At 40.0% G+C, this 13,157-nt stretch overlaps 1 protein-coding gene across 1 annotated transcript in view; it reads left to right on the forward strand.

Annotated features, from left to right (window-relative positions):
- Positions 1-13,157, forward strand: part of ADAMTS16 (ADAM metallopeptidase with thrombospondin type 1 motif, 16) — a 253,436-nt gene that overhangs the window by 123,053 nt on the left and 117,226 nt on the right. The window contains exons 9-11 of the mRNA XM_006874965.1: positions 389-484; positions 6,590-6,738; positions 11,011-11,183. Coding sequence (XP_006875027.1) covers positions 389-484; positions 6,590-6,738; positions 11,011-11,183 — 418 coding nt within the window. The remainder of the gene's footprint in view (positions 1-388; positions 485-6,589; positions 6,739-11,010; positions 11,184-13,157) is intronic.

The following is a 13,157-nucleotide window of genomic DNA, read 5'->3' on the forward strand; positions in this document are numbered from 1 at the left end:
CAACTGGTAACAGTGTTGAAAATAATTGAAAGTTGTTACTACTCCAAGTTCACAAAACCTATTTTATTAGTGATAGATAAGCCAAATATATATATGTATATATTTATTGCTGGTAATTTCTAAATTAAGCACATTTTACTTAATAATTTAAAAAGTACATCATTTTGGTGACTAAACACAAATATATAAATGCAATTCCAGAGGTGAAACTAAGTACATCCAAGTACAGAACATAAGTTTTCTAACTTCTCACTTTGCCATCTGTGTCTAATGCTAAGACACTAGCTTTTAACTTATATCTGCTTCTTTTCCACAGACATCTTCCAGTGATAAGTTGCAATGAATGTGTGGATCGATGATACTATTAATGGCTTACTTTCCCCTTTAGGACATCTGTAAAGCTCTGTGGTGTCATCGGATTGGACGGAAATGTGAGACTAAATTTATGCCAGCAGCAGAAGGCACTGTTTGTGGGCATGACATGGTAAGCGTCTAATCTTAGGCTCATAGCATCCAATTCAAAAGATGCTAAAGTCTTTGTCTTTCCAGCCATGGCTAGTACCTTGTCTTGCACGGGTTGGTATGTTTTCTACCTGTCTTCTCAGATATGTTTGCATTCCCACACCCAGGCCATGTCACCATATTTATTTAGTGTTAATTTTAGAAAGAGTGCTCTCTTGTTTCATACTTTTCTGATTATATAATTGATGAGTTATCAGGCGATGGTGGTTGCTGTTAGGTGCTGTTGAGTTGGTTCTGACCCACAGTTACTCTATGTAGAACAGCACAAAAACCCCCCAGGTCCTGCATCAATCTCACAACTGTTGTTATACTTGAGCCATTGTTGCTGCCACTGTGCTAATCCATCTTGAAGCTGGCCTTCTGTTTTGGTGTCCCTCCACTATACTGAGCATGATGTCCTCCTCCAGGGACTTGTCCCTCTTGATAATACATCTGAAGTATGAGAGATGAAGTCTGGCCAGCTTAGCTTCCAGGAGGACTTTGGTTATACTTCTTCAGAGTTGTTCACTCTTCTGGCAGTCCTTTATTTAATATTTTTCTTTAACACCAGAACTCAAATTCATCAATTCAGCCATATCAGGCAATAAGCCATGGTACTGGGTCTTTTCACTGTTCGCTGAATGTTCATTTCAGTCACTTATTTGCACATCGTTTAACCATGTACAGGCATCAGCATTAAAGAGCACAGCTGAAGATCATGGAATAGATGATTTCCGTCTATTGTTCTCCGTTCCCTGGGTTGGAAGATGGTAAAGCTATGATGTTGTTGTTGTTGTTAAGTGCCGTCGAGTCAGTTCCGACCCATAGCGACCTTGTACAGGGTTTCTGAGGGTGTAAATCTTTACGGGAGTAGAAAGCCTCATCTTTCTCCCGCAGAGCACGCTGGTAGTTTCGAACCACTGACCTTAAGGTTCACAGCCCGATTCGTAACCACTACGCTACCAGCGCTCCTTAAAGCTATGATAGAGAAATACAATAAGTTATTAAGACAGTAAGTTCACTAATTAATGGTGACAATGACAATTTTTTCACTAAAATATTAAAAATAAATTATATGAAGATTCAATACTATTAATATTATTCCTTCTTATTTAATCCAAGCTTACATTGCTTTCTTAGAGTATTTATGAAGTCTGAAATATATTGGACCCATATATATTTCAGTGTAATCATCCTCACTCTATATCTGTCCATTATTTTTAGTGGCGCTAATTTCCCAATTGCATCTCAATGTCAAGAAAACAAAAATCCTCACCACTGGACCAATAAACAACATTCTTATCAACGGAGAAAATATTGAAGTTGACAAGGACTTCATTCTTCTTGGATCAACTACCAACATTCTCGGAAGCAGCAGTCAAGAGATCAGATGATGTATTGCATTGGGCAAATCTGCTACACAGGAACTTTTTAAAGTATTGAAGAGCAAAGATGTCAGCTTGAGGACTAAGGTGTGCCTGACCCAAGCCATGGTATTTTCAATAACCTCATATGGATACGAAAGCTGGACAGTGAATAAGGAAGACCATAGAAGAATTGATGCCTTTGAGTTGTGGTGTTGGAGGAGAATACTGAAAGTGCCATGGACTGCCAAAAGAACCAATAGATCTGTTTTGGAAGAAGTGCAGCCAGAGTGCTCCTTGAAGGCCAAGATGGCTAAGCTTCATCTCTCATACTTTGGACATATTGTCAGGAGGGAACAGTAACTGGAGAAGGATGTCATGCTGGGTAAGATGGAGGGTCAGAGAAAAAGAGGAAGACCCCCAATGATATGGATCGGCCAGGTGGCATCATTGATGGCATCAAATGTGGCGGCGGTAGTGAGATTGGCCCAGGATTGGACATTGTTTTGTTCTGCTGTGCATGGGGTCGCTATGAGACAGTTCTGACTCGATAGCACCTGACAACAACAATTTCCCTGATGTGGCACTGTAGGATAAGCAAAGTTGGTGGTTCAAACCTACCAGTCACTCCTTAGAAAACTTATACAGGATTTCTAGGGGTCAAAACTGACTCAAAGCACTTAGCAACAATAGTTGTCCTTGCATGGTGTGAACAATTTACACTTAATTACTCTCCAAAAGGTTAGCAGTTCAAGCCCACCAAGTGGCACCATGAATTAAAAGTCTGGTGATATGCTTCTGTAATGATCGCAGCCAAGAAAACACAGTGGAACACAGCAAAACAGCAGGTGTCAATGAGTCAGAATCAGCTAGGTAGCAACGACCCTGCTTTTGATTTCGAATATGAAAAAGAGATAAGTGCATAAATAGCATTGATCTGTTATATTTATGGTGTCTTGGTGTGGCGCTGTGGGTTAATATGCTGCACCGCAAGGTGGTCGGTTTGAACCACAAGTTTGGCAGTTCAAGCTCATCAGCCACTTCTTGGAATCAACTCAACGACACTGAACAACAACGCCAGTATATTTAAATTCCAAAAGAAATATTTCCTATTTTAAACACATTTAAATGTGAGTACAGACATAAGGTAATTCAACTATTTACACGCAATGCTAAGCTATATTTTAAAGTTAAATAACTGGAATACTAACAGAAAATGAAGATAAGTTAGGTAAAATTACTTAAAAATAGCCGTTAGCAACAGTTCATACCGGGCCCATCATTAGAACCCTGATAATGGATGGAGAATGGCTTGAGATGAGCAGAGACAGTATGTCTATAGTAATATGATTGCTGAAAATCATTTAAATTGCTATCAAGGAGAAAAGTTAGTAGAAGTAATACAGCTCTATCACCTAGAATGCACCAAGTACTCTGCAATATTCCAAAATATTGTCTTCCAGTTCCATGACTTTGGACCAGCCTGCTGTGAAGAAAGTGATTTCCTGATTCAATGATTTCATTATTGAAGGGAGACACAGTTTTGTCTGTTCATTGGCCACATTGATGTGAGGCATTCAAAACCTGTTCAAAACCAGGGCATCGAAAGCCTCCTGGACCATCTTTGATGTCTTAGTTTTGCCCAGCCTTCTCTCTCCTCTACCCCTTGAGTCTTTCATGATCCTGGCTCCCTTTGCTTGTCCAGAGGATAAGTCAGCCCTGAGTCTTCTGCCAAGCTGTTGTGTGTGTCCTCCAACTGCTCCTTCAGCCGTCTGGAAAACCCAGGTATCTTCAAAGAAATCCATTTTCACTTCAAATCCAGGACCTCTTCCATGAGTGCCTAGTTCTGCCAGGAGTGTCCCTCCAGCCAGGAATGAATATGGCATCGTGCAACTTTATCCTCAACAGCTGCATCACTGACCACATATCACCTCTCCATTTTCAATTCAGGAGCTTCATTCTGAGACTTCACATCTTCCTCTGTATCTTCAAACAAGATTACTTTTCCTACAAATACCTCCTGGGTCTTCAACTTGATGATACCTGCTTTCATGTTTGGTATCACCTCTATTAACAAATCGCTCACCTGATGATTATAAAAGCAAAACATCTGAGCAACAACAGCAGATACACTTGACTTGTCTTTACTCTCCCTGATCCTTTCCTCACCCAGCAGGAGTTGACCTTGATCGGTTGTCTGCGCAAGACTCTTGTTGAAATCAGGAAGCTGTCACAAGACCAGGAGTCTCTTTGTCAGGCACTGGCTGCTCGCCATTGAACCAAGTGACACTTTCTCATTTGGTGTGAGAACAGGTAGTAATGGAAGAGGGAATTTGCTGTTGCTTACAGTGAAGAATCAAAGAATTGAATGAAAATTACAGAGGTTTTAAATTCCATTTTCTTGGTTAAATTGTATAAGCTTGAACCATTTAAAGTTGCCAACTTTTGTGTCAAAACAGTCAAATATCAGTGAGGACATATGTTTTAACACAGCACATCAGTTAATAATTTGGTGTTATTGTGTGTTGCCACCAGTCGTTCCCAACTCATGGAATCCTCACGTGTGTAGAAGAGAGCTACGCCATAGGGTTCTCAAATCTGTGGTCTTTCAAAAGCAGATCACCAGACTCAGATATCTCTGGTGAATTCCAAAACCCAACGTCCTAACTAATAGTCAAGCATTTAGTCATCTATGCCACGCAAGTATTTTTATTTTCTTTTTACTAAAGCAGTATTTTTGTCCACGGTAGAAATCTGATTGATTTAATCATAGAGACAGAAATCTTGACCTCCTCAATCTCCTCAGAAAGCCTGAAAGGCCCTGCCCATTCTGCTGAAACCAGAGGCGAGGGGCAAGCAGCTTTTTCCCATTCTCTCAAAGAAGCCTAGGCCCCTGAGATCCCTGAAACCACAGGAGGACAGACCAGTGCTGTGGAACACAATGCCAAACATCACATGTCAAGTATGCGTAATGAGTTTGGTGTGAATTATTATTGATAACATTTGAGAGAGAGGGGAGTTGATTGCATCTCTAGTCCCTGTGGAAACAGAAAGGGTCGTCTATATGGATGTTTCATCTTCTGGAAAAGCTGTGTGGTCTCTGACATGTCTTCAGACAATAACTTCCTGACAGCGAGTCCAGGGGACATGAAATGAAAGCGTAGAGTCTCTAACCAGAAATGACAACGTGTTGAGGAAATGACTTGGCCCACGCCTGGAGTTTCCCATCTGAAACTCAAGAGATCTCTGAACGTGAATATGAGAAGCATCTTGTTTTCAGGAGAGGTTAGAGCTGCTGACTTGAGAGTGGAACAATGGGACTGGATGATTGGGTAACAGTCCTTACTTAAATGTGGACAGCTATTTGAGCGCAGATGTTTGAAAATGATTTTTCTATTGATTTGACTGTTATGTGAAATCAAGGAATCCCTTTTGGCACAGTGCTTAAGTGTTCAGCTGCTAATCGAAAGGTCATTGGTTCAAATCCACTAGCAGATCTACTGGAGTAAAACTTGGTGATCTGTTCCCATAAAGATTACAGTCTTAGAAACTCTTTGAGGCAGTTCTACTCCATCCTGTAAGATTGCTATGAGATCTAACTGACGCAGTTTACATACAACATGTTGACATTCAATCCCATGTTGAATTAGGTGCTGTGGAATGATGCTAGGTTTGGGGGTGAGAAGGGGAAAAGGAACATTCAATGTACTTGTTTATGTATGACCTTGAAGCTTGTTGTTATGTGCTGCAAGACAACTGGGACTCATAGAGACCATCAGTACGAAAGAAGGAGCCGTTATCTAGTCCTACACCATCTCAACCATTGCTGTGTTGAGTCCACTCTTACAGCCACTGTATCAGTCCATCTTATTCAGGGTCTTCCTCTTTTTCACCAGCCCTCTGCTAAGCATCGTGTCCATCTCCAGGGAACGGTTCCTTTTGATTACATGTCCAAAGTACATTAGACAAAGTCTCACGATTCTTGCTTCTAAGCAGCCTTCTGGCTGTACTTCTTCCAAGACATGTTTGTTTCTGCTTCTGAGAATCCATGATACTTTAAATATTCTTCACCAATCCATGATACTTTAAATAATATATTCTTCACCAATAAGGAGCTCTGGTAGTGTAGGGGTTATGAGGCGGGCTGTCAACCTCAAGGTCAGCAGTTCGAACCTGCCAGCTGTTCCACGGGACAAAGATGAGGTGTTCTGCTCCCGTAAAGATTTACAGCCTTGGAAACCCTGTGCAGGGTCCCTATGAGTCAGAACCAACTCCAGGTACTTAACAACAACAACAACAACACCATAACTCAAAGACATCCATTCTGCTTCAGTTTTTCTTCCCCATGCATATGAGACCATTGAAAATATCATGGCTTGAGTCATGTGCATTTTACTCCTAACGTGACATCTTTTTTTTTTTTTTTCTTTTTCTTCTTTTAACACTTTAAAGTCATTTACAGCAGATTTGTCCAATACAGTACATCAATTAACTTCTTGAGGTCTACTTCCATGGGCATTCATCGTGGATCCAAATCAAATGAAATTCTTGATAATCTCCATCTTTTCTCCATTCATCATGATGTGCCTTGAGAGTAGGGATGCTCATGTGTGCATATTTTACAAAAATCCCCAGAACTCAGCCTGACACTAGTGATTCGGTGAAGCAATCCATCTAGACTTGACTCATGGAAACTTACTACTGTTATTATGTTTTTATTTCAGTGGTGCCGTGGAGGGCAGTGTGTGAAATATGGTGACAAAGGCCCTAAGCCCACCCACGGCCATTGGTCAGACTGGTCTTCTTGGTCCCCGTGCTCCCGAACCTGTGGAGGAGGTGTCTCCCGTAGAGACCGCAGCTGCACAAATCCCAAGTATGTACTACTGCCGTCTCTATGCCAAGAATCTCCCAAACCCCCGCCTATGCCTAAGCTTGATCAGATGAGCTCTCTACTATATACACTATTGTAAGGTACACTCTGTGATTGAATTTTTTTTTAAGTTCTTATTGTGAATTGAGTGATGATTTACATGGGAGAACATTAGTTTTACACTCACCCTATCATATTTCATTTCATTGAAATGATTACCATCCCCTCTGTGCATATCATTCAACAACATTTGCTTCTATTCTACCTTTTTAATGTACACCAAAACACTCAGGAATACATAATAATTTAAGCAACCAAAAGGCACATTCTGTAAGCCTGCCTCCTGGCTGCTAGCACATAGCGTTTCTCTTTCCATGAGTCTAGAGTCCTCAACTGCTCCATTTCACCACATCATCATCTCTGCCTATATCTCTGGTGTCGCTGCTTCTCTGGATAGGGTCCCACATTCTGCTGGTGCTCCTCTCCCTTGATAGCCCTAGGGTCCTCTGTTCCTGGATTGTAAGATTAACAACTCCTGTGTTTTGTTACAAAACTTCGACCTTTACAATTGTGATGATTGCAATTGGTCATGATAACAATTATTCACCATTGAATCATAAGAATCTTATCCCCATCTCCTTTCACCAGACCCATCTAGACACGATGAAAACTATTCAGTGGGGATTCTACCTTCCCCCACACAGTCTAAAACTAAACTCCCTCTTGCAAACTTGCAAGCCAGTCATTTCATGCCTTTATAGCCACCACATTTTAGGTAGCCAATGTCTAAGTTGCCCGTCCCTATCTACCCTGTGTACATAGGGGATAAGAACGATGTGATCGAATTTTAAGTGATTATAACTACCTGGCCACAGCAAAAGAGTTACAGACTTTACAGTAATTTATAAAAATCAGGTTTTAATCATATTTACTTGAAATGCCGAAGATTTCCTTGAAAATAAAGCAATGGCCTCCTTTTCTAAGCCCAGAAGAATTAGATGGTGTCTGGCTAAACATTTTGATCAAAGACTCTATAGAAAAATCCTGACCAAAATGGGGGAAATGTAGGAGAGTGTTTCAAATTTTCATGTAAAACAGAATTCTGGATTCCAGGAGACTGGATGAACTCCTAAAACTATTTCCCTGAGATGATATTTAAACATTTTTCTTTAAACCAAAAAATCACTTTTAGTCTTCTTTAAACTAAACAATCATTTCTTAAAATCTACCTGCTGTTGTTAAGTGCCATTGAATGAATTCTGGTTCATAGTGACCCTGTGCACAACAGAATGAAACAATGTCTAGTCCTGCTCTAGCCTCACATTTGTTATTATGTTTGAGCCCATTGTTACTGCTATTGTGTTAACTCATCTCCTTGGAAGTCTTCCTGTTTTTCATTGACCTTCCACTTTACCAAACATGATGTCCTTTGCCAGGGACTGATCATTCCTTACAAAGAACAAGACACAAAGTCTTGCCATCTTTACTTCTAAGGAGCATTGTGGCTGTACTTCTTCCAAGACAAATTTGTTTGTTATTCTGGCAGTCCGTGGTACTTTTAATATTCTTCTGCAACACTGTAATTCAGATGCACTATACTTCTATGAACTTCCTTGTTAATTGTCCAACTTTCAAATGCAATCTGAGACCATTAGAAATATCATAACTTGGGTCAGACATTCATTAGTTCTCAAACTGACATCTTTTCACTCTAACACTATAAAAAGATATTTTGTAACAGATTTACCTAGTGCAATACATCGTTTGATCTTTTGACTGCTGCTTTCATGAGTGTTGATTGTTAATCCAAGCAAGATGAAGTCTTTGACAACTTCAATCTTTTCTCCATTTATCATGTTATTTATTGATCAAGTTGTGAGGATTTTCTTTCCTGTACATTGAGGTGCAATCCATAAAGGTGAAGGTTGTATTCTTTGACAGTCATCAGGAAAATTTTCAAGTTCTCTTCACTTCCAACAAGCAAGGTTGTATCATCTCCACACCAAGGTGGTTAGTGAGCCTTCCTCCTATCCTGATGCCATGTTCGCCTTCATATAAGCCAGCTTCTTGAATGATTTGCTCAGTGCAGATGAAATAAGTATGTTGTTAGGATGCAACCCTGGCACATGCCTTACCTGATTTTAACCCTTTCAGTATTTCTTTGTTCTGTTCAAAAGACTTCTTATGAAGGTTGTTCATGACCACAGCTTATGTTGTTATAGAAAGGTATTTGCAATGAATAATTCAGTTGTTGTTGTTAAGTGCCAATGAGTTCATTCCAATTCATAGAGACCCTCTACAGGGTTTCCAAGGAATGGCTGGTGTTAGAACTGCTGACCTTTTGGATTGCAGTCCAGTCTTATCTTACAGTGCCACACCAGAGCTCACTGAAAAAGTCATTGTTGTTGCCAGGTGCCATCGAATCAGTACCGAAATATAGCATCACTATGCACAACACAATGAGACACAACCAGTCCTGCACCAATCCCACAATCATTGCTACATTTGATTCTCTTGCTACTGCCATTATGACAACCCATCTCGCTGGGTGGCTTCCTCTTTTCTCTGTCTTCCACTTTACCAAAAATGGTATCTTTCTCCCAGGACTGGTTCCTCATGATAATATGTCTGAAGTATGAGAGACAGAAGTCTGGCCATCCTGACTTCCAAAGAACATTGTGGCTGTACTTCTTCCAACATAGAAGAAGTACACTTTGGTTCTTTTAGCAGTCCATGGTTCTTTCAATATTCTCCTCTAACACCATAACTCAAATGTTTATCAATTCTCCTGCAGTCTTCCTTATTCGCTGTCCAACTCTCTCATGCATATGAGGTTATTGAAATTCCATGGCTTGGGTCAGGCATTACCTATGTGGGATCAAACTGACAACAGAAACTTCAAAAATTGTATGGGATGCTTGTGGTTGTTGTCAAGTCCTGACTCATAGAAAAAACCTGTGTAGGGTTTCTGAGGAGCTGCTGGTGAGTTTGAACTGCTGACTTTGTGGTTCAAACCAACCTTGAGGTTGAACCTTGAGGCACCACACCAGGACTTCTATGAGATGTTCGGTGTTGTTTATAAGTGTTGTTGAGTTGGTTACCACTCATAGTGAACCTGTATAGGGTTTTCAAGAAACAGCTGATGGATTTGAACCACCAAACTTGGCTTCAAACCAACCTACAGTCAAGTGTTTATCCTACAGTGCCACACCAAGACTCCATGGAATGTTTTGTTGTTGTTAAGTGCCATTGAGTCAGTTCCGACCCATAGCAACCCCATATAGAGTTTCCACGGAGCAGCTGGGGAGCTTGAACCACCAACCTTGTGGTTCAAACTGACTTTGCAGTCCAGCGCATTAACCCACAGCACCACACCAGGACTCCTATGTCATTGGTCGAATTGGTATACATGCTTCTGTGTGTACTGTTATTTTTGCAGGTTGTCAGTGACACTGAATACTATCCTTAATAACCAAAAAATATTAATAGCATTAATAGATGATGAGATAATATGGAACATAAATGATTACAAATCAGCATAAGCATTTTGTGTCCTCTAATTCCATTTATCTTGATAATGTGTGGTTTGATTATTTAACCACCTCTTTTAGAAAATAAGTATGTTAAAAGCAATTATCGATATGATGGATTGAAAACATTTTGAAGTTATTCTTTTACACCCAGCTTTGTTTAAGAAATATTGTCACTTGTTATTTTTATCCTGTTTCTAAAATGTTAAGAGAAAGTTCCCAATAAGTCACCCTTGGCATAGTCTGTTGGAAATTGTGGTTGGTGTTTGGTGCCATTGTCAACCAGTGAAAGCAAATGTTCCTTCACACTTGATCTTGGTGTCCTTCTCTTGTCACAGGAGGCTGGCAGTGGAAAGAGGGTGAGATCTGGAAAGTGAATATGGATTTCAGTTTCTGTGCTCTCTGTAAAATATATAATCCTGTGAAAGCCAGCACGGTCCTCATCCCTGGAATGAAGGAATGAAGATGCAAACCTGCCTTCAGGGGGTGGCGGGAGGCAGCAGAGAATCAGTGCATACAAGGCCACTTTCTGTGTGCCAATGTAATAAATAATACAATCAATCAAAAAGAGAAATGCTACCCATTTCATTGCTACATAAGAAAGTGTCAAACTTCTTGGAAGCATGCTGTACCTAGGCACTCTAAACAACTTGATGAGCCCCACTCCTCTATGAAGTCTAATTTCAAGGATTGGGTGAACGACTGATGAACTGTAAAGGTTCTAACTGCTGAATTTGCATTCCAGACCGTCCCACGGAGGAAAATTTTGTGAGGGTTCAACTCGTACTTTGAAGCTTTGCAACAGCCAGAAATGTCCTCAAAATAGTCCCGACTTCCGAGCCATGCAGTGTGCAGAATACAACAGTAAGGAGTTCAGAGGGTGGCATTACAAATGGAAGCCGTACACACAAGTGGAAGGTAAATCTCCACCCCATTTTCTACTAGCAACCTGATGTGGTCTTACCTCTAGTCTTGAAAGGATCACACCATTGAGAGTGTGGCTTTCAAGCAGATGAAAGATCACCACTGAGGTCAATGTCATGGATCCTGTTTTCTTAGTTTGAGATTCATTTGATGTTTCCTATCCTGTAGTTGCTAACCTCTTGCCTAAACTTGCCAAACTGCTTGTTGATAAAGTAACAAGTCTATTGAAAATGTATGTATAGCGAGAGGAAAATTCAGAGAACTAGTACCCAAAATTCCAAGTACTTTGTGAATTATGAATAGATCAACTATTCGTAATAAAAGTCACATTAGTGATTTTGATTTTGCTATAAGCATGTCACTCAGTGAAGATTTATAATTACGAGGGTAAGACAAAAAGCATTATCACTAAGTTTCCAGTTCATACATGCACTGATTTATTCTAAACAACATGTTTAAATGTTCATAGTTTTGATATTTTTAAGATCAATGAATGGCTGCACACAAGGTCTCTGAGTAATGCAATCGTCTTAGTCTCATCAGGGTGCCTTCAAAAAATAGGGATTCATAATTTAAAAATAAAACAGTTTTTAGATAGATCAAACATCTTAAGAATGGTTCTGAAGACCTCAAAGATGAGCCATAAGTTGGAAGACCCTCAACGTCAGTAAATGAAGAAACTACAGCTACAGTCCAGAAACTAATTAAAGAAGACTGTATACTTACCATCGAGTTGATAGCTACAGAATTTGGGATCTCACATAGTTTAGCATTATCAAGTTCTTCCGATTATTTTCAGCATTTTCTAGTTTAAGTGAACACCCTAACCTCAAGAAGCTTTTGCCTCCATGGGTCCAAAAATGATGCAAAAAGCATGTCATCAGGATTGGAGGAAGACTCATTAACAACCTGTGATATGCAGATGATAAAATCTTGCTTGCTGAAAGGGAAGAGGACTTAAAATACTTGCTGGTGAAGATCAAAACCACAGTCTTTGATATGGGTTGCACCTCAATATAAAGAAAACAAAAATCCTTACCTCTGGACCAATAAATAACATTAAGATAAATAGAGAAAGACTGAAATTGTCAAAGACTTCATTTTGCTTGGATCCACAATCAACACTCCTGGAAGTCAAGACATCAGATGACATTTTGCATCAGGCAAATCTGCTGCACAACACTTTTTAAAGCGTTCAAGAGCAAAGATATCAGTTTGAGGACTAAAGTATGCCTTATTCAAACTATGGTATTTTCAGTAGCCTCCTATGCATGTGAAAGTTGGACAGTAAAGAAAGAAGCCCATAGACGTATTGATGCATCTTAGTTATGGTGTTGAAGAAATTTTAAAGTTCCATAAGAACAACAAAAAAAATCTGTATATGAATCAATACAGCCAGGTTGGCTCCTTAGAAGCCAGGATGGCCAGTATGACACTATGTTCTCATACTTCAAACATATTGTCTTGGGGGACATCATGCTTGGTGAAGAGGGTCAGTGAAAAAGAGGAATACTACCAATGAGATGCATTGGCACAGTGTCATCAGCAATGGGCTCAAGTGCAGCAGCAATGGAAGGGTTGGCACACGATCGGGCAGCATTTGTTTATGTCGAGCATAAAGGCACTATGACTGGATGGTACCTAACAACAACAACAACACACCAACTTTGACCTCCATTAATCCCATAAGCAAACAGAAAATTTGACTCTTGGAATTTTTCAGCAGGGTCTCATTTCACACAATAGGAACATATCTGTAGATGAGCCTTGGACTTATGAGAACGTCTATGACAATAATAAAGAATTTTGTCTCCCAAATGAATTCTTCTTCACCCAGAGAACCAAAGACAAAAGGTCTTCTTTACTGTTAAAGTTCACTACAGCAGCCTTGGTGGTACAAACAGAGCACAGCTATTCATTGGAAGTTTGACTGTTAGAACCCAGCCAGAGATCTTGGATGAAAGGCTT

This window comes from Chrysochloris asiatica, unplaced genomic scaffold, assembly GCF_000296735.1.
Source record: "Chrysochloris asiatica unplaced genomic scaffold, ChrAsi1.0 scaffold00307, whole genome shotgun sequence".
Taxonomy (NCBI): Eukaryota; Metazoa; Chordata; class Mammalia; order Afrosoricida; family Chrysochloridae; genus Chrysochloris; species Chrysochloris asiatica.